We start from the raw sequence: 27,726 nt of genomic DNA, 5'->3' as shown, positions 1-27,726 counted from the left end.
CAGTTAATTTAACACACACTGACCCTTACGTGACAACATGTCCCAATGGGAATCAATTGAGTTTTCAACAAAATTTCAACATTTAAAACACAAAATAATTAATGAAACAGCAAAAATACAAAAGATAAAAGGATCAAACCATTATGGCAAAAAAAAAAAAAATAAAAAAAAAATAATAGATTGCAAAAAATAACAAATTATGAAATGTGTGTGAATGAAAACTTGTCCCAACCTACCATGAAAAAAATACTCTAGTTCTGAGAGCTTGTAGGACAAAATTCACAAAAATATTCTAATTTAAGAGATTTTTGAAGTGGAAATCAACATTAAACATGGTCTTTTGGTGCAAAACCTCATAGATACTGAGATATATAGGCTTTGTGACAACTTGCCCCAGTTTGCTCTATATAAATGCCCATACCAACTTGGGCTGAGATTATCCATTAGGATGAAGAAACCTGGACTGTTTCTGATTTTTATTTTGACGTTTTCTACAATGGCTGATGCGGATTCATTGAAGAGTTATTTACAGTTTCAACTATTAATTTAAGTGTGTGTATGTGTGTGTGTGTGGAGGTGGAGAGTGTCAGAGGGAGTCTGGATTTTTCTTTTCGTGCTGTAGTTCCTCCCCCTGCGAGCGTGTGTGTGTGTGTGTGTGTGTGTTTAGTGCGGATCAGACTCAGGTAACAGACGCCTCAGTCAGCAGGATGGGGAGTGTGTGCTTGTGCTGAGGATGGAGAAGAAAGTGTGTGTGATCCAGACTGACTTCCACCAGTGCCGTCCCATCATCGCCATCCACAGCAAGCCGTTGGCACACGTAAGACGTTGCATTTTCTTCTTTTTGTGTGCTTCACACACTTGTGTGGGCCTCATGTCCACACACACTCTGTTTGAGAGACACACCCTCACGTCCAGCAGTGTTTCTGCTCTGCTGATTGAGGTTTCTGAGTTGAGGTGAGTTTTTAGTTGTTGTATTAAAAGTGTTTATTTTGCAAAGGCTGAAGGGATTGGCTGGTGTTCATGTGCAGGTGAACGCAGACTCACGCGTGTTCCTCAGGAATGTAAACATCTGAGCAAAACAACGAGACCAACAGTTCAACATCTGCCATTATCAGTGATCACAAATCAGAAGGATTTCAGACTAATACTGATTTTCAAGATTTAAATTGTAGATGTTCAAGTATTGTGTTCAATTATTATTTATTTAACATATGTTTAAAATACATACACACACATAACACATTATTATAAAGTTATTCTTAAAAAAAGTATAACATATCTAAAAGTATTTTTATTTTTTTGCAGTGTATTTACTTTCAAAGCTGAGATAGCATCTTAAGTTTAGTTTTAGTTTATATCTATGTTAACTTTTGTCCTGCCAAAATGTAAGTGGAATCGAATACTAAAGCATCTGCAGCACAAATGCATCAGGAACAGCTTTGATGTTATTGCATCATATATTATGTCATATCTGTATGTCTACTAAATCACGCATAAAACATCTGCTTTTAGTGCAACAAAATTGTGACAGACTTTGAAATCTGCATTATACAAGTGTATTTGAACAAAAACATATGAATTTTTGAATATACAAACTAGAACGAATACAGATCTTCTTTCTGTCTCAGTATTTCAAAGATTCTTGAAGGGATAGTTCACTGAAAAATGAAAATTCTGTCATTAATTACTCACCTTTTTGTCTTTCCAAACCTGTAAGACTTTCGTTCATCTTCGGAACACAAATGAAGATCTTTTTGAGGAAATCTGAGAGATTTCTGTCCCCCCATTGACAGTCTACGCAACTACCACTTTGACGCATCAAAAAGTTCATAAAGAGATTGTAAAACTAATCCATATGAATTGAGCAGTTTAGTCCAAATTTTTTGAAGAGACTTGATCACTTTATATGATGAACAGATTGAATTTAGGATTTTATTCACTCAACCGAACCTGCTTGATGTGCGAGAACAAACCTCTTGCTGAAGCTCAAACGTACTGCGTAACAGGAGAATGAACCTCATTGGTTCTTGCTGAAGATCAAACGTGCTGCGTAACAGGAGAATGAACCTCATTGGTTCTTGAGGAAGATCAAACGTGCTGCGTAACACGAGAATGAACCTCATTGGTTCTTGCTGAAGATCAAACGTGCTGCGTAACACGAGAATGAACCTCATTGGTTCTTGCTGAAGATCAAACGTGCTGCGTAACAGGAGAATGAACCTCATTGGTTCTTGCTGAAGATCAAACGTGCTGCGTAACACGAGAATGAACCTCATTGGTTCTTGCTGAAGATCAAACGTGCTGCGTAACACGAGAATGAACCTCATTGGTTCTTGCTGAAGATCAAACGTGCTGCGTAACAGGAGAATGAACCTCATTGGTTCTTGCTGAAGATCAAACGTGCTGCGTAACACGAGAATGAATCTCATTGGTTCTTGAGGAAGCTCAAACGTGCTGCGTAACACGAGAATGAACCTCATTGGTTCTTGCTGAAGATCAAACGTGCTGCGTAACACGAGAATGAACCTCATTGGTTCTTGCTGAAGATCAAACGTGCTGCGTAACACGAGAATGAATCTCATTGGTTCTTGCTGAAGATCAAACGTGCTGCGTAACACGAGAATGAACCTCATTGGTTCTTGAGGAAGCTCAAACGTGCTGCGTAACACGAGAATGAACCTCATTGGTTCTTGCTGAAGCTCAAACGTACTGCGTAACAGGAGAATGAACCTCATTGGTTCTTGCTGAAGATCAAACGTGCTGCGTAACAGGAGAATGAACCTCATTGGTTCTTGCTGAAGCTCAAACGTACTGCGTAACACGAGAATGAACCTCATTGGTTCTTGCTGAAGATCAAACGTGCTGCGTAACAGGAGAATGAACCTCATTGGTTCTTGCTGAAGATCAAACGTGCTGCGTAACACGAGAATGAACCTCATTGGTTCTTGCTGAAGATCAAACGTGCTGCGTAACAGGAGAATGAACCTCATTGGTTCTTGCTGAAGATCAAACGTGCTGCGTAACACGAGAATGAACCTCATTGGTTCTTGCTGAAGCTCAAACGTGCTGCGTAACACGAGAATGAACCTCATTGGTTCTTGCTGAAGCTCAAACGTGCTGCGTAACAGAGAATGAACCTCATTGGTTCTTGCTGAAGATCAAACGTGCTGCGTAACAGGAGAATGAACCTCATTGGTTCTTGCTGAAGATCAAACGTGCTGCGTAACAGGAGAATGAACCTCATTGGTTCTTGCTGAAGCTCAAACGTACTGCGTAACAGGAGAATGAACCTCATTGGTTCTTGCTGAAGATCAAACGTGCTGCGTAACAGAGAATGAACCTCATTGGTTCTTGCTGAAGATCAAACGTGCTGCGTAACACGAGAATGAACCTCATTGGTTCTTGCTGAAGATCAAACGTGCTGCGTAACACGAGAATGAACCTCATTGGTTCTTGCTGAAGATCAAACGTGCTGCGTAACACGAGAATGAACCTCATTGGTTCTTGCTGAAGATCAAACGTGCTGCGTAACACGAGAATGAACCTCATTGGTTCTTGCTGAAGCTCAAACGTGCTGCGTAACACGAGAATGAACCTCATTGGTTCTTGCTGAAGATCAAACGTGCTGCGTAACACGAGAATGAACCTCATTGGTTCTTGAAGAAGCTCAAACGTGCTGCGTAACACGAGAATGAACCTCATTGGTTCTTGCTGAAGATCAAACGTGCTGCGTAACAGGAGAATGAACCTCATTGGTTCTTGCTGAAGATCAAACGTGCTGCGTAACAGGAGAATGAACCTCATTGGTTCTTGCTGAAGATCAAACGTGCTGCGTAACACGAGAATGAACCTCATTGGTTCTTGCTGAAGCTCAAACGTGCTGCGTAACACGAGAATGAACCTCATTGGTTCTTGCTGAAGATCAAACGTGCTGCGTAACACGAGAATGAACCTCATTGGTTCTTGCTGAAGCTCAAACGTGCTGCGTAACACGAGAATGAACCTCATTGGTTCTTGCTGAAGCTCAAACGTGCTGCGTAACAGGAGAATGAACCTCATTGGTTCTTGAAAGCTCAAACGTGCTGCGTAACACGAGAATGAACCTCATTGGTTCTTGAGGAAGATCAAACGTGCTGCGTAACACGAGAATGAACCTCATTGGTTCTTGCTGAAGATCAAACGTGCTGCGTAACACGAGAATGAACCTCATTGGTTCTTGCTGAAGCTCAAACGTGCTGCGTAACACGAGAATGAACCTCATTGGTTCTTGCTGAAGATCAAACGTGCTGCGTAACACGAGAATGAACCTCATTGGTTCTTGCTGAAGCTCAAACGTGCTGCGTAACACGAGAATGAACCTCATTGGTTCTTGCTGAAGCTCAAACGTGCTGCGTAACACGAGAATGAACCTCATTGGTTCTTGTGAAGCTCAAACGTGCTGCGTAACACGAGAATGAACCTCATTGGTTCTTGAGGAAGCTCAAACGTGCTGCGTAACACGAGAATGAACCTCATTGGTTCTTGAGGAAGCTCAAACGTGCTGCGTAACACGAGAATGAACCTCATTGGTTCTTGCTGAAGAGCTCAAACGTGCTGCGTAACACGAGAATGAACCTCATTGGTTCTTGAAGAAGCTCAAACGTGCTGCGTAACACGAGAATGAACCTCATTGGTTCTTGAGGAAGCTCAAACGTGCTGCGTAACACGAGAATGAACCTCATTGGTTCTTGCTGAAGATCAAACGTGCTGCGTAACACGAGAATGAACCTCATTGGTTCTTGCTGAAGATCAAACGTGCTGCGTAACACGAGAATGAACCTCATTGGTTCTTGCTGAAGCTCAAACGTGCTGCGTAACACGAGAATGAACCTCATTGGTTCTTGAGGAAGCTCAAACGTGCTGCGTAACACGAGAATGAACCTCATTGGTTCTTGAGGAAGCTCAAACGTGCTGCGTAACACGAGAATGAACCTCATTGGTTCTTGCTGAAGCTCAAACGTGCTGCGTAACACGAGAATGAACCTCATTGGTTCTTGAAGAAGCTCAAACGTGCTGCGTAACACGAGAATGAACCTCATTGGTTCTTGCTGAAGATCAAACGTGCTGCGTAACACGAGAATGAACCTCATTGGTTCTTGCTGAAGATCAAACGTGCTGCGTAACACGAGAATGAATCTCATTGGTTCTTGCTGAAGATCAAACGTGCTGCGTAACACGAGAATGAACCTCATTGGTTCTTGAGGAAGCTCAAACGTGCTGCGTAACACGAGAATGAACCTCATTGGTTCTTGAGGAAGCTCAAACGTGCTGCGTAACACGAGAATGAACCTCATTGGTTCTTGCTGAGATCAAACGTGCTGCGTAACACGAGAATGAACCTCATTGGTTCTTGCTGAAGCTCAAACGTGCTGCGTAACACGAGAATGAACCTCATTGGTTCTTGAAGAAGATCAAACGTGCTGCGTAACACGAGAATGAACCTCATTGGTTCTTGAGGAAGCTCAAACGTGCTGCGTAACACGAGAATGAACCTCATTGGTTCTTGAGGAAGCTCAAACGTGCTGCGTAACACGAGAATGAACCTCATTGGTTCTTGAGGAAGCTCAAACGTGCTGCGTAACACGAGAATGAACCTCATTGGTTCTTGCTGAAGATCAAACGTGCTGCGTAACACGAGAATGAACCTCATTGGTTCTTGCTGAAGATCAAACGTGCTGCGTAACACGAGAATGAACCTCATTGGTTCTTGCTGAAGATCAAACGTGCTGCGTAACACGAGAATGAACCTCATTGGTTCTTGCTGAAGATCAAACGTGCTGCGTAACACGAGAATGAACCTCATTGGTTCTTGCTGAAGATCAAACGTGCTGCGTAACACGAGAATGAACCTCATTGGTTCTTGCTGAAGATCAAACGTGCTGCGTAACACGAGAATGAACCTCATTGGTTCTTGCTGAAGATCAAACGTGCTGCGTAACAGAGAATGAACCTCATTGGTTCTTGCTGAAGATCAAACGTGCTGCGTAACACGAGAATGAACCTCATTGGTTCTTGAGGAAGCTCAAACGTGCTGCGTAACACGAGAATGAACCTCATTGGTTCTTGCTGAAGATCAAACGTGCTGCGTAACACGAGAATGAACCACATTGGTGCTGCGTAACACGAGAATGAACATCATTGGTTCTTGAGGAAGATCAAACGTGCTGCGTAACACGAGAATGAACCTCATTGGTTCTTGCTGAAGATCAAACGTGCTGCGTAACACGAGAATGAACCTCATTGGTTCTTGCTGAAGATCAAACGTGCTGCGTAACACGAGAATGAACCTCATTGGTTCTTGCTGAAGATCAAACGTGCTGCGTAACACGAGAATGAACCTCATTGGTTCTTGCTGAAGCTCAAACGTGCTGCGTAACACGAGAATGAACCTCATTGGTTCTTGCTGAAGATCAAACGTGCTGCGTAACACGAGAATGAACCTCATTGGTTCTTGCTGAAGATCAAACGTGCTGCGTAACACGAGAATGAACCTCATTGGTTCTTGCTGAAGATCAAACGTGCTGCGTAACACGAGAATGAATCTCATTGGTTCTTGCTGAAGATCAAACGTGCTGCGTAACACGAGAATGAATCTCATTGGTTCTTGCTGAAGATCAAACGTGCTGCGTAACATGAGAATGAACCTCATTGGTTCTTGAGGAAGCTCAAACGTGCTGCGTAACACGAGAATGAACCTCATTGGTTCTTGCTGAAGCTCAAACGTGCTGCGTAACACGAGAATGAACCTCATTGGTTCTTGAGGAAGCTCAAACGTGCTGCGTAACACGAGAATGAACCTCATTGGTTCTTGCTGAAGCTCAAACGTGCTGCGTAACACGAGAATGAACCTCATTGGTTCTTGAAGAAGCTCAAACGTGCTGCGTAACACGAGAATGAACCTCATTGGTTCTTGAGGAACTCAAACGTGCTGCGTAACATGAGAATGAACCTCATTGGTTCTTGAGGAACTCAAACGTGCTGCGTAACACGAGAATGAACCTCATTGGTTCTTGAGGAAGCTCAAACGTGCTGCGTAACACGAGAATGAACCTCATTGGTTCTTGAGGAAGCTCAAACGTGCTGCGTAACACGAGAATGAACCTCATTGGTTCTTGAGGAAGCTCAAACGTGCTGCGTAACACGAGAATGAACCTCATTGGTTCTTGAGGAACTCAAACGTGCTGCGTAACACGAGAATGAACCTCATTGGTTCTTGAGGAAGCTCAAACGTGCTGCGTAACACGAGAATGAACCTCATTGGTTCTTGAGGAAGCTCAAACGTGCTGCGTAACACGAGAATGAACCTCATTGGTTCTTGAGGAAGCTCAAACGTGCTGCGTAACACGAGAATGAACCTCATTGGTTCTTGCTGAAGATCAAACGTGCTGGTAACACGAGAATGAACCTCATTGGTTCTTGCTGAAGATCAAACGTGCTGGTAACACGAGAATGAACCTCATTGGTTCTTGCTGAAGCTCAAACGTGCTGCGTAACACGAGAATGAACCTCATTGGTTCTTGCTGAAGATCAAACGTGCTGCGTAACACGAGAATGAACCTCATTGGTTCTTGCTGAAGATCAAACGTGCTGCGTAACACGAGAATGAACCTCATTGGTTCTTGCTGAAGATCAAACGTGCTGCGTAACAGGAGAATGAACCTCATTGGTTCTTGAGAAGCTCAAACGTGCTGCGTAACACGAGAATGAACCTCACTGGTTCTTGAAGAAGCTCAAACGTGCTGCGTAACATGAGAATGAACCTCACTGGTTCTTGAGGAAGATCAAACGTGCTGCGTAACACGAGAATGAACCTCACTGGTTCTTGAGGAAGATCAAACGTGCTGCGTAACACGAGAATGAACCTCATTGGTTCTTGAGGAAGCTCAAACGTGCTGCGTAACACGAGAATGAACCTCATGGTTCTTGAGGAAGATCAAACGTGCTGCGTAACACGAGAATGAACCTCATTGGTTCTTGCTGAAGCTCAAACGTGCTGCGTAACACGAGAATGAACCTCATTGGTTCTTGAGGAAGCTCAAACGTGCTGCGTAACACGAGAATGAACCTCATTGGTTCTTGCTGAAGCTCAAACGTGCTGCGTAACACGAGAATGAACCTCATTGGTTCTTGCTGAAGCTCAAACGTGCTGCGTAACACGAGAATGAACCTCATTGGTTCTTGATGAAGCTCAAACGTGCTGCGTAACACGAGAATGAACCTCATTGGTTCTTGAGGAAGCTCAAACGTGCTGCGTAACACGAGAATGAACCTCATTGGTTCTTGAGGAAGCTCAAACGTGCTGCGTAACACGAGAATGAACCTCATTGGTTCTTGAAGAAGCTCAAACGTGCTGCGTAACACGAGAATGAACCTCATTGGTTCTTGAGGAAGCTCAAACGTGCTGCGTAACACGAGAATGAACCTCATTGGTTCTTGAGAAGCTCAAACGTGCTGCGTAACACGAGAATGAACCTCATTGGTTCTTGAGGAAGCTCAAACGTGCTGCGTAACACGAGAATGAACCTCATTGGTTCTTGCTGAAGCTCAAACGTGCTGCGTAACACGAGAATGAACCTCATTGGTTCTTGAGGAAGCTCAAACGTGCTGCGTAACACGAGAATGAACATCATTGGTTCTTGAGGAAGCTCAAACGTGCTGCGTAACACGAGAATGAACCTCATTGGTTCTTGCTGAAGCTCAAACGTGCTGTGTAACACGAGAATGAACCTCATTGGTTCTTGCTGAAGATCAAACGTGCTGCGTAACACGAGAATGAACCTCATTGGTTCTTGAAGAAGCTCAAAAGTGCTGCGTAACACGAGAATGAACCTCATTGGTTCTTGAAGAAGCTCAAACGTGCTGCGTAACACGAGAATGAACCTCATTGGTTCTTGCTGAAGATCAAACGTGCTGCGTAACACGAGAATGAACCTCACTGGTTCTTGAAGAAGCTCAAACGTGCTGCGTAACACGAGAATGAACCTCATTGGTTCTTGAAGAAGCTCAAACGTGCTGTGTAACTCGAGAATGAACCTCATTGGTTCTTGAGGAAGCTCAAACGTGCTGCGTAACACGAGAATGAACCTCATTGGTTCTTGCTGAAGATCAAACGTGCTGCGTAACAGAGAATGAACCTCATTGGTTCTTGCTGAAGCTCAAACGTGCTGCGTAACACGAGAATGAACCTCATTGGTTCTTGAAGAAGCTCAAACGTGCTGCGTAACACGAGAATGAACCTCATTGGTTCTTGAAGAAGCTCAAACGTGCTGCGTAACACGAGAATGAACCTCACTGGTTCTTGAGGAAGCTCAAACATGCTGCGTAACACGAGAATGAACCTCATTGGTTCTTGAGGAAGCTCAAACGTGCTGCGTAACACAAGAATGAACATCATTGGTTCTTGAAGAAGCTCAAACGTGCTGCGTAACACGAGAATGAACCTCATTGGTTCTTGCTGAAGATCAAACGTGCTGCGTAACACGAGAATGAACCTCATGGTTCTTGAAGAAGCTCAAAAGTGCTGCGTAACACGAGAATGAACCTCATTGGTTCTTGAAGAAGCTCAAACGTGCTGCGTAACACGAGAATGAACCTCATTGGTTCTTGAGGAAGATCAAACGTGCTGCGTAACACGAGAATGAACCTCATTGGTTCTTGCTGAAGATCAAACGTGCTGCGTAACAGGAGAATGAACCTCATTGGTTCTTGCTGAAGATCAAACGTGCTGCGTAACACGAGAATGAACCTCACTGGTTCTTGAAGAAGCTCAAACGTGCTGCGTAACACGAGAATGAACCTCATTGGTTCTTGAAGAAGCTCAAACGTGCTGCGTAACACGAGAATGAACATCATTGGTTCTTGAGGAAGATCAAACGTGCTGCGTAACACGAGAATGAACCTCATTGGTTCTTGCTGAAGATCAAACGTGCTGCGTAACAGGAGAATGAACCTCATTGGTTCTTGCTGAAGATCAAACGTGCTGCGTAACACGAGAATGAACCTCATTGGTTCTTGCTGAAGATCAAACGTGCTGCGTAACACGAGAATGAACATCATTGGTTCTTGCTGAAGATCAAACGTGCTGCGTAACACGAGAATGAACCTCATGGTTCTTGAAGAAGCTCAAACGTGCTGCGTAACACGAGAATGAACTCATTGGTTCTTGAAGAAGCTCAAACGTGCTGCGTAACACGAGAATGAACCTCATTGGTTCTTGAGGAAGATCAAACGTGCTGCGTAACACGAGAATGAACCTCATTGGTTCTTGCTGAAGATCAAACGTGCTGCGTAACACGAGAATGAACCTCATTGGTTCTTGAGGAAGCTCAAACGTGCTGCGTAACACGAGAATGAACCTCATTGGTTCTTGCTGAAGATCAAACGTGCTGCGTAACACGAGAATGAACCTCATTGGTTCTTGAGGAAGCTCAAACGTGCTGCGTAACACGAGAATGAACCTCATTGGTTCTTGAGGAAGCTCAAACGTGCTGCGTAACACAAGAATGAACATCATTGGTTCTTGAAGAAGCTCAAACGTGCTGCGTAACACGAGAATGAACCTCATTGGTTCTTGCTGAAGATCAAACGTGCTGCGTAACAGGAGAATGAACCTCATTGGTTCTTGCTGAAGATCAAACGTGCTGCGTAACACGAGAATGAACCTCATTGGTTCTTGCTGAAGATCAAACGTGCTGCGTAACACGAGAATGAACCTCATTGGTTCTTGCTGAAGATCAAACGTGCTGCGTAACAGGAGAATGAACCTCATTGGTTCTTGCTGAAGATCAAACGTGCTGCGTAACACGAGAATGAACCTCATTGGTTCTTGAGGAAGCTCAAACGTGCTGCGTAACACGAGAATGAACCTCACTGGTTCTTGAAGAAGCTCAAAAGTGCTGCGTAACACGAGAATGAACCTCATTGGTTCTTGAAGAAGCTCAAACGTGCTGCGTAACACGAGAATGAACCTCATTGGTTCTTGAGGAAGATCAAACGTGCTGCGTAACACGAGAATGAACCTCATTGGTTCTTGCTGAAGCTCAAACGTGCTGCGTAACAGGAGAATGAACCTCATTGGTTCTTGAAGAGCTCAAACGTGCTGCGTAACACGAGAATGAACCTCATTGGTTCTTGAGGAAGATCAAACGTGCTGCGTAACACGAGAATGAACATCATTGGTTCTTGAGGAAGCTCAAACGTGCTGCGTAACACGAGAATGAACCTCATTGGTTCTTGCTGAAGCTCAAACGTGCTGCGTAACACGAGAATGAACCTCATTGGTTCTTGAGGAAGCTCAAACGTGCTGCGTAACACGAGAATGAACCTCATTGGTTCTTGAGGAAGCTCAAACGTGCTGCGTAACACGAGAATGAACCTCATTGGTTCTTGCTGAAGATCAAACGTGCTGCGTAACACGAGAATGAAACCTCATTGGTTCTTGAGAAGCTCAAACGTGCTGCGTAACACGAGAATGAACCTCATTGGTTCTTGAAGAAGCTCAAACGTGCTGCGTAACACGAGAATGAACCTCATTGGTTCTTGAGGAAGATCAAACGTGCTGCGTAACACGAGAATGAACCTCATTGGTTCTTGAGGAAGCTCAAACGTGCTGCGTAACACGAGAATGAACCTCATTGGTTCTTGCTGAAGATCAAACGTGCTGCGTAACACGAGAATAAACCTCACTGGTTCTTGAAGAAGCTCAAACGTGCTGCGTAACACGAGAATGAACCTCATTGGTTCTTGAAGAAGCTCAAACGTGCTGTGTAACACGAGAATGAACATCATTGGTTCTTGAGGAAGATCAAACGTGCTGCGTAACACGAGAATGAACCTCATTGGTTCTTGCTGAAGATCAAACGTGCTGCGTAACAGGAGAATGAACCTCATTGGTTCTTGCTGAAGATCAAACGTGCTGCGTAACACGAGAATGAACCTCACTGGTTCTTGAAGAAGCTCAAACGTGCTGCGTAACACGAGAATGAACCTCATTGGTTCTTGCTGAAGATCAAACGTGCTGCGTAACACGAGAATGAACCTCATTGGTTGTTGAGGAAGCTCAAACGTGCTGCGTAACACGAGAATGAACCTCATTGGTTCTTGCTGAAGCTCAAACGTGCTGCGTAACAGGAGAATGAACCTCATTGGTTCTTGAAGAGGCTCAAACGTGCTGCGTAACACGAGAATGAACCTCATTGGTTCTTGAGGAAGATCAAACGTGCTGCGTAACATGAGAATGAACCTCATTGGTTCTCGCTGAAGATCAAACGTGCTGCGTAACACGAGAATGAACCTCATTGGTTCTTGAGGAAGCTCAAACGTGCTGCGTAACACGAGAATGAACCTCATTGGTTCTTGCTGAAGATCAAACGTGCTGCGTAACACGAGAATGAACCTCACTGGTTCTTGAGGAAGCTCAAACATGCTGCGTAACACGAGAATGAACCTCATTGGTTCTTGAGGTAGCTCAAACGTGCTGCGTAACACAAGAATGAACATCATTGGTTCTTGAAGAAGCTCAAACGTGCTGCGTAACACGAGAATGAACCTCATTGGTTCTTGCTGAAGATCAAACGTGCTGCGTAACACGAGAATGAACCTCACTGGTTCTTGAAGAAGCTCAAAAGTGCTGCGTAACACGAGAATGAACCTCATTGGTTCTTGCTGAAGATCAAACGTGCTGCGTAACAGGAGAATGAACCTCACTGGTTCTTGAAGAAGCTCAAACGTGCTGCGTAACACGAGAATGAACATCATTGGTTCTTGAGGAAGATCAAACGTGCTGCGTAACACGAGAATGAACCTCATTGGTTCTTGCTGAAGATCAAACGTGCTGCGTAACAGGAGAATGAACCTCATTGGTTCTTGCTGAAGATCAAACGTGCTGCGTAACACGAGAATGAACCTCACTGGTTCTTGAAGAAGCTCAAACGTGCTGCGTAACACGAGAATGAACGTCATTGGTTCTTGAAGAAGCTCAAACGTGCTGCGTAACACGAGAATGAACCTCATTTGTTCTTGAGGAAGCTCAAACGTGCTGCGTAACACGAGAATGAACCTCATTGGTTCTTGCTGAAGCTCAAACGTGCTGCGTAACAGGAGAATGAACCTCATTGGTTCTTGAAGAGGCTCAAACGTGCTGCGTAACACGAGAATGAACCTCATTGGTTCTTGAGGAAGATCAAACGTGCTGCGTAACACGAGAATGAACATCATTGGTTCTTGAGGAAGATCAAACGTGCTGCGTAACACGAGAATGAACCTCATTGGTTCTCGCTGAAGATCAAATGTGCTGCGTAACACGAGAATGAACCTCATTGGTTCTTGAGGAAGCTCAAACGTGCTGCGTAACACGAGAATGAACCTCATTGGTTCTTGAGGAAGCTCAAACGTGCTGCGTAACACGAGAATGAACCTCATTGGTTCTTGCTGAAGATCAAACGTGCTGGTAACACGAGAATGAACCTCATTGGTTCTTGCTGAAGCTCAAACGTGCTGCGTAACACGAGAATGAACCTCATTGGTTCTTGAGGAAGATCAAACGTGCTGCGTAACACGAGAATGAACCTCATTGGTTCTCGCTGAAGATCAAACGTGCTGCGTAACATGAGAATGAACCTCATTGGTTCTTGAGGAAGCTCAAACGTGCTGCGTAACACGAGAATGAACCTCATTGGTTCTTGCTGAAGATCAAACGTGCTGCGTAACACGAGAATGAACCTCACTGGTTCTTGAGGAAGCTCAAACATGCTGCGTAACACGAGAATGAACCTCATTGGTTCTTGAAGAAGCTCAAACGTGCTGCGTAACACGAGAATGAACCTCATTGGTTCTTGCTGAAGATCAAACGTGCTGCGTAACACGAGAATGAACCTCACTGGTTCTTGAAGAAGCTCAAACGTGCTGCGTAACACGAGAATGAACCTCATTGGTTCTTGAAGAAGCTCAAACGTGCTGCGTAACACGAGAATGAACATCATTGGTTCTTGAGGAAGATCAAACGTGCTGCGTAACACGAGAATGAACATCATTGGTTCTTGAGGAAGATCAAACGTGCTGCGTAACACGAGAATGAACCTCATTGGTTCTTGAAGAAGCTCAAACGTGCTGCGTAACACGAGAATGAACATCATTGGTTCTTGAGGAAGCTCAAACGTGCTGCGTAACACAAGAATGAACATCATTGGTTCTTGAAGAAGCTCAAACGTGCTGCGTAACACGAGAATGAACCTCATTGGTTCTTGCTGAAGATCAAACGTGCTGCGTAACACGAGAATGAACCTCATTGGTTCTTGAGGAAGCTCAAACGTGCTGCGTAACACGAGAATGAACCTCATTGGTTCTTGCTGAAGATCAAACGTGCTGGTAACACGAGAATGAACCTCATTGGTTCTTGCTGAAGCTCAAACGTGCTGCGTAACACGAGAATGAACCTCATTGGTTATTGCTGAAGATCAAACGTGCTGCATAACAGGAGAATGAACCTCATTGGTTATTGCTGAAGATCAAACGTGCTGCGTAACACGAGAATGAACCTCACTGGTTCTTGAAGAAGCTCAAACGTGCTGCGTAACACGAGAATGAACCTCATTGGTTCTTGCTGAAGCTCAAACGTGCTGCGTAACAGGAGAATGAACCTCATTGGTTCTTGAAGAGGCTCAAACGTGCTGCGTAACACGAGAATGAACCTCATTGGTTCTTGCTGAAGCTCAAACGTGCTGCGTAACAGGAGAATGAACCTCATTGGTTATTGCTGAAGATCAAACGTGCTGCGTAACACGAGAATGAACCTCATTGGTTATTGCTGAAGATCAAACGTGCTGCGTAACACGAGAATGAACCTCACTGGTTCTTGAAGAAGCTCAAACGTGCTGCGTAACACGAGAATGAACCTCATTGGTTCTTGCTGAAGCTCAAACGTGCTGCGTAACAGGAGAATGAACCTCATTGGTTCTTGAAGAGGCTCAAACGTGCTGCGTAACACGAGAATGAACCTCATTGGTTATTGCTGAAGCTCAAACGTGCTGCGTAACAGGAGAATGAACCTCATTGGTTCTTGAAGAGGCTCAAACGTGCTGCGTAACACGAGAATGAACCTCATTGGTTCTTGCTGAAGCTCAAACGTGCTGCGTAACACGAGAATGAACCTCATTGGTTCTTGCTGAAGCTCAAACGTGCTGCGTAACACGAGAATGAACCTCATTGGTTCTTGAAGAGGCTCAAACGTGCTGCGTAACACGAGAATGAACCTCATTGGTTCTTGAAGAGGCTCAAACGTGCTGCGTAACACGAGAATGAACCTCATTGGTTCTTGCTGAAGCTCAAACGTGCTGCGTAACACGAGAATGAACCTCATTGGTTCTTGAAGAGGCTCAATCGTGCTGCGTAACACGAGAATGAACCTCATTGGGTCTTGCTGAAGCTCAAACATGCTGCGTAACACGAGAATGAACCTCATTGGTTCTTGTACGTTAATCAAACATGCTTGAGCTTCATTTATCACAACTGATGTGTAAGTTGATGAATGTTTACATGTGAATAAAAGACTAAATTAAATCTGTTCATCATATAAAGTGATTGAGTCTCTTTTTGTACTAAAGCGCTCAATTCATATGGATTAATTTTACAATCTCTTTATGAACTTTTTGAAGCGTGGTAGTAGTAGTTGCGTAGCTGTCAATGGAGGGACAGAAAACTCTCAGATTTAATTTAAAAAGATCTTCATTTGTGTTCCGAAGATGAACGAAAGTCTTACAGGTTTGGAACAACATAAAGGTGAGTAATTAATGACAGAATTTTCATTTTTTGGTGAACTATCCCTTTAATGGAAATCTGCCATTGCAGATTCAGGAATGGAAGAGAGAGAGAGAAATAGAGTAAATACAGAGAGCATGATGGGTAATTCAGAGCTCTTCAGCAAATGTGTAAGCATTATAATGTGTGTGTGTGTGTGTGTGTGTGTGTGTGTGTGTGTGTGTGTGTGTGTGTGTGTGTGTGTGTGTGTGTGTGTGTGTGTGTCACCTCTGTAGAGCTGGAATGCAGTGTAGGGGAACAAATTTATTTGGAAAACTGCTGCTCATGATCTGGGCCTTGAACAATTGACTGTGAAGGCAGGAATGTGCAAAGACTCTTTTGCCAGAGGGACTGTATTTAACACAGTATTTAATGCAAATGGAGATTTTTGAAGGTACTGTCTTACAAATAATGCAAATTGGCAATTTGTGCATTTTGACAGTGGTGTTAAAGTCTGGTCCTCCCTCTCAAGTTGAAACATGAAAACTTCACTACACAAAAAGTCTCATTCATGAGGGTTTTACAGTTTAGCTATTTGAAGAGCATTCCCACAAATAATTTAGCTGACTATTAAGACATGCTTGAAAGGTTGTTTTTAGGTCACAGATTATAATTGTAGAGGAATTTTTGTTTGAAGTGCACTCTGATAATCTAAATGGGCATTTTGCTCATTAATAACATGTCTACAAATCATACATCAGATTTTTTTAGAGATAAGACTGGGATTGCTTCTCTTAATTTTCCACAGACATTTTGGCTTAAGCTTCAGCAGAATTCTTCCTTTATTCTTTAAGCTTTTGAGTATGTTTTGGAAAATTAGTTCACATCTGGTTTTCCATCCAAGAAACTAGAAATGCTTGCTTGTTGAATCTTGCAAAATTGAGATGAGAAGAATGATTGACATTACAGTAAAAGCTCTCATGACACCCTTATGATATTCATCATATTTTGAAGGCAGTAAGTTAATGTTGACACAAAAAGGTGTTGCAAAACGACTGCTTGTTCAACGAAACAGACTAAATTTTTTCAAATCATTTTACTGAAATATTCTCTAGAGTTACAATACAGGCTGTGAGCTGAAGACCACCATCTTATTTTGCAACACTGATTCATTAGCTGCTATAAGTAGAAGAAAAACAAAGTGCAGTAAACGGTAAAACTATTTGCACTACAAACCGATGTGTTTATAATTACGACAATACATAAAGTAATATGGTAAGAAATTCCACTTTGCAATATCAAGCAGCATAATGATCTATTTTTGCACAGCTAAAATAACTGGAAGCAAGCCTTGCACATTCAATTTACAAAATGGCCGTGCCACTCTATACAGTAAAAATAAGGTGGATATTTTGACTTGTATTACCAAAAAAAAAAAAAAAAAGAATCAGCATATAGGCCACACCTGACACATATAACAAATATAATTGAACCAAATGATAATAAGCCACGAGAGCCTTGAGTAATGCAAGAATTAAATCTTTGTCTTAAATCTTAAGTCTTTGAATCATTCACACAACCAATTCAGTCAGGAAGGAAACGCATTGCTTCTCAGACACGCATATCAATTTTGCTTTCACTTCGTTTGGAACTATTTTGTTGTCGGTGCAATAGTATCTGTCAGTGTTGTCTCCATAATATAAGTTATTTCAATATTAACCTGTTGTTTATTGAACTGCTGTATAGAATCACGTGCAGTCGTGCTGTAGGAGCTACTGAATTCTTGTTGATTTCTCTTAATAATAAGAGAAATCATAGAAGATGAAAGCCCATATACATGATGATGATGTATATAGTGATATTGGCAGATTCTGCCCTCATCATTCAACTTGCATAGTTATCATTTGTTTACAATAACTATGAGAATGTTTATGCAAAAACCCTTAACCTTGGCTAAGAGAAATGTATATCTTGTATACCATTAATTGACATTTGATATTCAACAGTGCTTTGATCTGCCTGCATTGACACTATTCTTTAAGAGCTGCTGTGCAGCCAAAATAATGTACCAGTTATCCTTTGGCTTGCTTAGTTGGGGACACTTGACATTTGACTTGACATTTGATATTCAACAGTATTCTTGACATTTATTCAACAGTGCTTTGATCTGCCTGCATTGACACTATTCTTGAAGAGCTGCTGTGCAGCCAAAATAATGTACCAGTTATCAATGTAAAGCTGCTTTGACACAATCTGCATTGTAAAAAGCGCTATATAAATAAAGGTGACTTGACTTGAATTTTATATAATGTATACTATTTGCTGCTTTATAGTGGCAGACACAGAGTTGCACCTGCTTTATGACACTGTATAAAGTCACCTGTTATTTATAATGGTTGTCATTAACGACCCCCCCCCCCCCCCCTTGAATTTCCAAAATAAGTCTCTATAGGAATATCAGTGACGTTTTCACACGATTACTTTAACAGGGGACCTCTCTTCTGCTTAATGCAGTCCTATTAAGGCTTTTTCCTTTTGACTTTTTTATCCTATACTCAATACATTGAAGCAGTATGTTTGATCCAGGAGAGTTATTGTAGTGGAACAGTATCAGTGGAAGGAGTTTGGGCTTGTTTTGAATCGGGCCAAACGGGCCCATGAGCAGGAGGGGCTGCTGTGACTGAAGAAACCCTTTCTCCTTCGCTCAGGTTCATCCACTGCAGCCCAGAGCTCAGGCAGAGATGAGGGACCGAGACGAGCTGAAGAAAGCCATCGAGCAGACCGATCGACTGCTGTCCCGCGTCCGGCAGCTGGAGGGGGAAAACTCAGAGCTGTGCAAGGAGAAACATGAGGTGTTCGTCCGGATGCGTGCTGTAAGTCTTTCTGCTCACTGATGCTAATGACTTGATGATGTGCAGGAATTAGAAGACAAAGCTGTGGAGAGGTTTATTAAATAAGGTGTTATGTCTGACAGCACTAGTGGAAATGCTTGTTTTTGCATTTTATACTTTAATGCACATGCTTCTCAAATGAATATAATGCATTATATAGGCTATTTATCATAAATTGTATTAAAAATGATCAGATTATTGTCCAAACGTCTGACAGCACTAGTGAAAATGCTTGTTTTACTTTTTTTTTTTACTTTCGTGCTCAAGCTTTTTAATTTTATATATATATATTTCTATATTGAATATTTATGTCATAATGCTTCTTTTGTTTGTTTTTTGAATTTTTTAAAGGCCTAAATCTTTTGTTTCCAGTTTAAATCATATGGGTTTCAGTGTGCTCTCAGACTTTTGGACATGACTCTATATGTTTTTATTCCTGCTGTTTCATATTATGGTAGTTATTTATTACTCTGCTGGTAGACAGTTTACACTGCATAATAATATGCTTTCATAGACTGAGTTATTCAGCAAATGTGCAAGATCCGCCTTCCTTCTGTGAGCTGATACTGACTGTTTTTATTTCTTGACTGAGCTCTGGCCATTCAGATTTATTGTGATGGAGAGACGGGATGGTGTGTCTTTACAGCCCACCCACTCTTACACAGCCATGGGAAGCAAGTATGGCACTATTTGCTGAACTACAGATTTCGTGTCGCCCGCTGGGTGAAATATGTCTGAGGGTCTGGGATTGTGGTGATATTGCCAGTGCTTGCAGAAATGCCACGCTGCAGCTCGGCCAAGATAGAGGATGATTTGAGCTGGTGATTGCATTAGCAGATGCTCCGGTCCAAGGCTCACTTCTCTCATATGCTTCTCTTTGTTTCAGTAAATCATCGTATTGCAGTTCAGATGGAGTGAACAAGCGTGTTTATAAGGGTTTTTATGCAGTGACCTTTAAAATATGTAGCCAAGCTTGAGTCTTTCAGTATATATCGATTCAAACAGTGACACAATCTTATTCCTAAATGACAGAGATTGACAGAAATTATCACAGAAGTTCTGGGATAAAGTTTATAGTTCTGATATAAACACTGATGTCTATGGTAGTGATCAGAAAAGAGTAAATCACCTTTTAAAAGTAACTTGATGCTTCAAATAAAGATTGTATCAATTATATTGTTACAACAGTAGATGGCAACAAGTGACTGTTAAAAAATATATTGTATCGGTAATGAAACAAGTGAAGTCTTTTGAGTAGGTAATTGCATCATTCATTCAAGAGATTTGTTCAAAAATACTGATTCATCCTGTAAAGGCAGGAACACACCAAGCTGACGCCGACGAACTAGTGGCGACGAAAGCAGACTGCGGGGTTGGCTCACGTCAGCAGCGTCTGGGTCCAAAGTTGCCCCGACACACCAATCTGACGCTCGACAGCCGACGGCCAAGTAGCACGTCCGTTCTGCGCCTGCGTAAGATGAAATGCCTTTCCATACCAGCAGGTGGCAGTAGCTGAACAGCCAATCAGAATGATCAGATGGCCCGACAGACCGATGAGCTCCGACGCCGATTCAACATGCCGAATCGGCTGAAAAAAAAGCAGACGAGGACCAACTTCAGCCGACGGTGCGGAATACACTGAGAAAACTTAATCGGCCAACAAACAAAACCGCCCCACGGCCAACCGTCGGCTTGGTGTGTTCTTGCCTTAATGAAACAAGTGAAGTCTTTTGAGTAAGTAATTAAATCATTCATTCAAGAGATTTGTTCAAAAATGATTCATCCAGTAATGAAACAAGTGAAGTCTTTATGAGTGAGTCATTGAATCATTCATTCAAAAGATTTGTTCAAAAACACTGATTCATCCAGTAATGAAACAAGTGAAGTCTTTTGAGTGAGTCATTGAATCATTCATTCAAAAGATTTGCTCAAAAACACTGATTCATCCAGTAATGAAACAAGTGAAGTCTTTTGAGTGAGTCATTGAATCGTTCAAGAGATTTGTTTAAAAATGATATTCATCCAGTAATGAAACAAGTGAAGTCTTTTAAGTGAGTCATTGAATCATTCATTCAAAAGATTTGTTCAAAAACACTGATTCATCCAGTAATGGAACAAGTGAAGTCTTTTGAGTGAGTCATTGAAGCATTCATTTAAGAGATTTGTTCAAAAATGATTCATCCAGTATTGAAACAAGAGAAGTCTTTGTGAGTGTGTCATTGAATCATTCATTCAAGAGATTCGTTCAAAAACACTGATTCATCCAGTAATGGAACAAGTGAAGTCTTTTGAGTGAGTCATTGAAGCATTCATTTAAGAGATTTGTTCAAAAATGATTCATCCAGTAATGAAACAAGTGAAGTCTTTTAAGTGAGTCATTGAATCATTCATTCAAGAGATTCGTTCAAAAACACTGATTCATCCAGTAATGGAACAAGTGAAGTCTTTTGAGTGAGTCATTGAAGCATTCATTTAAGAGATTTGTTCAAAAATGATTCATCCAGTAATGAAACAAGTGAAGTCTTTTAAGTGAGTCATTGAATCATTCATTCAAGAGATTTGTTTAAAAATGATTCATCTAGTAGTAGGTGTGTTCGACATCGACTGCGGCTGGATGTAACCGATTGGCGAGAGTAGCCATGTGCAGGCGGGGAGGAGCTGAAAACGGAGACGTGAAGTCGGACACTTTCTGCTTCTCATAGTGACGCTCGCGCTGCGTTTGCATACTTTATCACAGCTGAAGTGATATAAATGCAATATTTTACTAATACACAGATGTTTCAGAGACATTATCATTCAATGCTTTATGTCCTGCTTACAGCGTCTGTTTTTAGAAGAATAAAGTTCAACATAAGCATATATTATTTAAATGCCAATGTAGTGGGGTCTACATTTTTTATCAGTTTTATTTTGATAAACATGACACAATATAACATTGCAACTACATGAAAAGAGCTTTAACGGTTATAAAAACACAGATTTTTGAGCATTAGTGGAACTGAAGGCGTGAAAATAAACACGAAACACACGTGATAGTTGTCATGCGGTGAATCCGGCCAATCATGAAACAGCTGTGTCGTCATCAGCGCTCGTGCAGCTCCTCTTGAGAAACTGCACTGGCTAACTCAGACGGCTGATCTCGAATCGCTCTTGTGGTACTTTGAAGCCATACGTCACAGTCACATGGCGCCGGCGCTGTCTCAAGTCGGACAAAATTTCTTACCGGCATTCACTGCTTCAAGTCAGCCGCCGATCGGTCTGTGCAGCGCTGCATCAAGTTGAACAAGCCTAATGAAACAAGAGAAGTCTTTGTGAATGAGTCATTGAATCATTCATTCAAGATATTTGTTCAAAAACACTGATTCATCCAGTAATGAAACAAGTGAAGTCTTTATGAGTGAGTCATTGAATTATTCACTCAAACTGATCTTTTTAAAAATGAATCAAATATATATATTTTAAATAGACTGTAGCAATTAACATTTTGTCAGAATGTCTAGTAAGTTATATGTTATTTTGTTTAGTTATATATTCAGAATCGTGATCTTTATTTTAAACGAAACACAGAAGTCGCACTACATGACATTATACCTACGACTTAATCTCGCCTTGTCATACATAGGTCAAATTATCTGATATTTTAGGAGACTTATTGATACAATCATTAAAGTTTATCGTCAGTCATTATTTTTTACTGACTATGACAGGTCAGGTGTCTTCTGATTTTTTTTGCACCTTTACCTGGCAGTAAAAACATGGGATTTATGAGTAAAATATCTTTGTGCTGCTTGTTCAGAAGACACAGCGTCAGTTTCTGGCTCAAGATAATGAAACAGTTCTGTATTTTTGGATAGCGATCAGAAAGGGTCAGAGTTTTGTCCTGTTCTATGTGCAGGAATATCAATTTAACAAACTGGACACAACCTTGTGAACAAATGCTGATACAATAGAATATTTTATGTCAGGTGTTTATGAATCATGCATTTGACCCAGTATAAGGTTATTCTGGCTGATCTTGTATATTTCCAGTGTTCTTGGAAAATGGGCCCTTTCCGTGGTCCTCCATGATTCCATCCCCATCTCTCTGCTGTAATTACACCCCATCCAAATTCACACAGCCATAATTCATCCGTCCCCTGCTGTCAACTGACAACCACTGATTGCTGGGTAAGATACACTAGATTAATTGGGTCTTATCAGAGAGTACATTATTTAAAGCCACACTTCACATTTTTAACATGATATTTAGGGCACTCATTTGAGCACAGATCTTTTTGCGTGACTCAAGAGTTTAGCACAGTTAATTCAAGCTGTTTTCTTCCACTCTGTGATGGACAGAAGCCTGGAATCTATTAATATCACCAATAACTTCCAAATGACCAAATCGAGTGCAGATTTATACAGCCGTTTCAACATTTCCTGACAGCTTATGACTGTCTGCCTCATTTTGTCTCTTTGTTTCTTGTCATATACTTTTGGTTTTAGTTCTGTGAATTCAGAAATACTGTTGCAGCTACTTCAATTAGTATCCTATGGAAGCTTATTTCTGCTGTGGAATTAAAAAATATAAAAAAGGTAAAATTTAATCTCACAGTTCTGACTTTTTTCTCATAATTGTAAGTTTATATCTTGCAGTTATGCGATCTAGACTCACAATTCTGAGAAAAGTCCCAATTTCTAGATGTAAAGTCAGTATTCTGAGAAAAAAGTCAAAATTGTGAGATGTAAACTCAGAGTTCAGAAGAATAAGTCAGAATTTGTGAGTTGTAAACTCAGAATTCCTAGGAAAAAGTCAGAATTGCAGGATGTAAACTCAGAATTCTGAGGAAAAAGTCAGAATAAAAAGTCAGAATTGCAAGATGTAAACTCAGAATTCCAAGGAAAAATTCAGTATTGTGAGATGTAAACTCAGAATTCCTAGGAAAAAGTCAGAATAAAAAGTCAGAATTACAAGATGTAAACTCAGAATTCCGAGGAAAAAGTAAGAATTGTGAAATGTAAACTCAGAATTCCAAGGAAAAAGTCAGAATTGCAGGATGTAAACTCAGAATTCCGAGGAAAAAGTCAGAATTGGGAGATGTAAACTCAGAATTCCTAGGAAAAAGTCAGAATTGCAGGATGTAAACTCAGAATTCTGAGGAAAAAGTCAGAATAAAAAGTCAGAATTGCAAGATGTAAACTCAGAATTCCGAGGAAAAAGTAAGAATTGTGAAATGTAAACTCAGAATTCCGAGGAAAAAGTCAGAATTGCAGGATGTAAACTCAGAATTCCAAGGAAAAATTCAGAATTGGGAGATGTAAACTCAGAATTCCTAGGAAAAAGTCAGAATAAAAAGTCAGAATTACAAGATGTAAACTCAGAATTCCAAGGAAAAAATCAGAATTGGGAGATGTAAACTCAGAATTCCTAGGAAAAAGTCAGAATTGCAGGATGTAAACTCAGAATTCTGAGGAAAAAGTCAGAATAAAAAGTCAGAATTGCAAGATGTAAACTCAGAATTCCAAGGAAAAATTCAGTATTGTGAGATGTAAACTCAGAATTCCTAGGAAAAAGTCAGAATAAAAAGTCAGAATTACAAGATGTAAACTCAGAATTCCGAGGAAAAAGTAAGAATTGTGAAATGTAAACTCAGAATTCCGAGGAAAAAGTCAGAATTGCAGGATGTAAACTCAGAATTCTGAGAAAAAAGTCAGAATTGCAGGATGTAAACTCAGAATTCCAAGGAAAAAGTCAGAATTGTGAGATATAAACTCAGAATTCCAAGGAAAAAGTCAGAATTGCAGGATGTAAACTCAGAATTCCAAGGAAAAATTCAGAATTGTAAGATGTAAACTCAGAATTCAGAGGAAAAAGTCAGAATTTGTGAGTTGTAAACTCAGAATTCCGAGGAAAAAGTAAGAATTGCAGGATTTAAACTCAGAATTCCGAGGAAAAAGTTAGAATTGCAGGATGTAAACTCAGAATTACAAGGAAAAATTCAGAATTACAAGATGTAAACTCAGAATTCTAAGGAAAACTTCAGAACTGGGAGATGTAAACTCAGAATTCAAAAGAAAAAGTCAGAATAAAAGTCAGAATTGTGAGATGTAAACTCAGAATTCCAAGGAAAAAGTCAGAATTGCGAGATGTAAACTCAAAATTCTGAGGGAAAAGTCAGAATTGCAGGATGTAAACTCAGAATTCCGAGGAAAAAGTCAGAATTGGGAGATGTAAACTCAGAATTCCGAGGAAAAAGTCAGAATTGCAGGATGTAAACTCAGAATTCCAAGGAAAAATTCAGAATTGTAAGATGAAAACTCAGAATTCAGAGGAAAAAGTCAGAATTGCGAGATGTAAACTCAGAATTCCAAGGAAAAATTCAGAATTGCAAGATGTAAACTCAGAATTACCTGTTTTATATTTTTATTCCATGGCAGAAATAAGCTTCCATAGTATTCAACTTTAAATGAAGTTCTCAGCAAAAAGGCAAAGTTAAATGCTTACTGCACAATGTTTAGCCTACCATCTAATAACTGATAATGTGAAATAAGTGGAACATTTCTCCAGAAACACTGGGAAGCCCTACTTAAGCATGTGGAAAAAAGTTAAGGTCTGGAGTGCTTGTGTAGTTCCAGGGCTGGATTTGTGAATGAGGCCCGTCTCTTCTTTCAGAGGAAAGTATGATACACAAACCTCATGTGTGCTGTACAACCTTCTATGACAACACTTTCATATGGCAGTTAAATGCCCATTATCAGTCATTAACTAATCACTTCTGAGCCAAGAATCTAATTAAAGTAATTGAAAGCAGATTAAGATATGATAAAATCCTAATAGACTTACTAGTGCAAGACAAACGTCTATTTACCGATGTTTCATATGACTTTTGTGGAGTTAAATGCAAAAATGTTCAAATGCTTATAATGGGTTAAAGCTAAACCTCTATAGATCAATGCATTTCTTATATCAAAGATCATTCTGTAAATTGTTTTACAATGATATGCAAAAGCAAAGCCGTTTGTCGACAGTCTCATTAAACAGCAGTTTGATATCAACAGATGATTGTCGTCTGCTGTAATCACCCAACACAGCTGGACTGAGGAGTTATTGTTTAGAGTAATTCTTTGTTTTAACTGACCACCTTTTATCCACACTTTCTGTATATTTACAGCAATTTAGAAGTTTTTCCACACTTAATGAGTTGCATAAAAACAGCTTCTCTAGGAAAAACGATGTGGTCTAATAGATCTGTGTTTTCTGAAGTTCATACACTCTTAAAAATAAAGGTTCTTTATTGACATCGATGGTTCCATGAACATCCATGAAAATGAACAAAAGGTTTTTTATAGTGGAAAAAGTTTCTTTAGATTATTAAAATGTTCTTCACACTAAGAAAAAATGGTTCTTTTAAGAACTGATCACTTAAAGATCACTTAAAGATCTTCTGTGGCATTGCTGTGAAAACCCTCTTTTGGAAGCATTGTAGGGTCGAGTCAGAGTTTGTTTCTCTTGTCCTCTTATATTCAGAGAAACATCTCAAGAACCTCAGTGAACATCTAACCTCTCAGAGCTGCTCTCTCATGTCTTATACAAATATAATTTCAGCGTATATTATAGACTGGACGCTGAACTTGTTGAATGAGGGCTATTATGAAGAACTATTTCTAAAGAAGTGATCGTTATCTTTAATCTTCAGATGTACATGAGGGAAAAGCAGTTTCTGCTGTTATGTAGGGCAAAAGGTTGGGTTCATGCCAGGGATTTAGTTGACATTTTATAAATAAAAGTAGATCAGATTAAGATTGATAACATTTGGCGAAGCAAGGCGAGTTTATTTATTTAGCAGCACATTTCATACACCTTTCAAGGTAATTCAAAGTGCTTTGCAATTACATAAAATTATCACAGTAAGTGCATAAGAAATAATGACAATAAAAGCAACGAATAAAAAATTGATTAAAAAACTGATTTTGTCTATAAATGGTTCAAGACTTTGTGGCAGTGCGTAATAGACACTTTTAATAGACAGTGGAAAGTAATGAAGTTTTTGCAACTATAAATATATATATATATATATATATATATATATATATATATATATATATATATATATATATATATATATACATGCATACACAAAAGAAGAATTGTTGGTTGAACTTAAAAAAGTAAGTTTCCTGGTTTTTGAATTTTGAGTTCATTGAAATGAAAAATTTGAGTTAATAAAATGATATTCAAAGTCCAAATATTATGTTATCTGAACCACATAAATTATTGAAGTTGATTTGACAAAAGAAAAAATGTTATGATAACAAATCATGAAATATTTTTAGTACATATATATACTGTATACTGTATGTGTGTGTGTATAGATCAGAATTGATCAACAATATAGTGAAATATTTTTACAATTTAAATCAGCTGTTTTCTATGTGAATATATAGTTAAGTGTAATTTATTCCTGTGATCAAAGCTGAATTTTCAGCATCATTACTCCAGTCTTCAGTGTCACATGATCCTTCAGAAATCATGATTGATATTCATGATATTCATTCATTGTGAAAGTGGGAAGATTAAAATGTTGCCTGCTATAATTTATGTTCATATTTGACGCAGACTGTGAAGGCGTTAATGTCCGTGTCCGTGCATCATCTGTGTGTGATGATTAGCATTGAGTTTCATGAAGAGGCAGCCATAATGGTCACCATTATTTTGTCTGAAACGCTGCGCAGTTGAGTCTCAGCCAATGCTTTGAGTGGGTGTTAGGCCATAAATCACATGTATGGTATGTAGTTGGGTATGCAGTTCACCAAAAACTATAGATTGCATGTGTTGATTCAGTCACACCTGTTGAGATATAATCAGTGTCAGCCAGTAATGCTTCTTGGTTCACCTGTAGTAGATGTAAATGGTTGATGTCTGAGTGCAGAGTGTTTTGTCTGGTGAATCATGTAGAAAATGAATGGCAAACAGATTTGTACATAGATTACAATAATAGCTTTGTTCTTCTGACACTCACAGACATTTTCCAGACTGTAGGCATGGATTCGTTTGTTAAATAAATGCACGAGAGAGACCACAAAT

The 27,726-nt window shown here is 40.5% G+C and overlaps 1 protein-coding gene across 2 annotated transcripts in view; it reads left to right on the top strand.

Moving 5' to 3' along the window:
- The first annotated feature begins 245 nt into the window (after window positions 1-245).
- LOC125255504 (myosin-16) overlaps window positions 246-27,726 on the top strand; it is a 72,781-nt gene continuing 45,300 nt past the window's right edge. The window contains exons 1-2 of one of the 2 annotated variants that reach the window (XM_048170803.1): window positions 246-817; window positions 18,480-18,644. In XM_048170803.1, coding sequence (XP_048026760.1) covers window positions 734-817; window positions 18,480-18,644 — 249 coding nt within the window. In that variant the 5' untranslated portion in view covers window positions 246-733. The remainder of the gene's footprint in view (window positions 818-18,479; window positions 18,645-27,726) is intronic. The other variant, XM_048170805.1, reaches the window with a different exon arrangement.

This window comes from Megalobrama amblycephala, linkage group LG20 (genome assembly GCF_018812025.1).
Source record: "Megalobrama amblycephala isolate DHTTF-2021 linkage group LG20, ASM1881202v1, whole genome shotgun sequence".
In the NCBI taxonomy this organism is placed as follows: Eukaryota; Metazoa; Chordata; class Actinopteri; order Cypriniformes; family Xenocyprididae; genus Megalobrama; species Megalobrama amblycephala.
The sequence above is the reverse complement of the archived record's forward strand: the minus strand, read 5'-3'. Positions and strand labels throughout refer to the sequence as shown.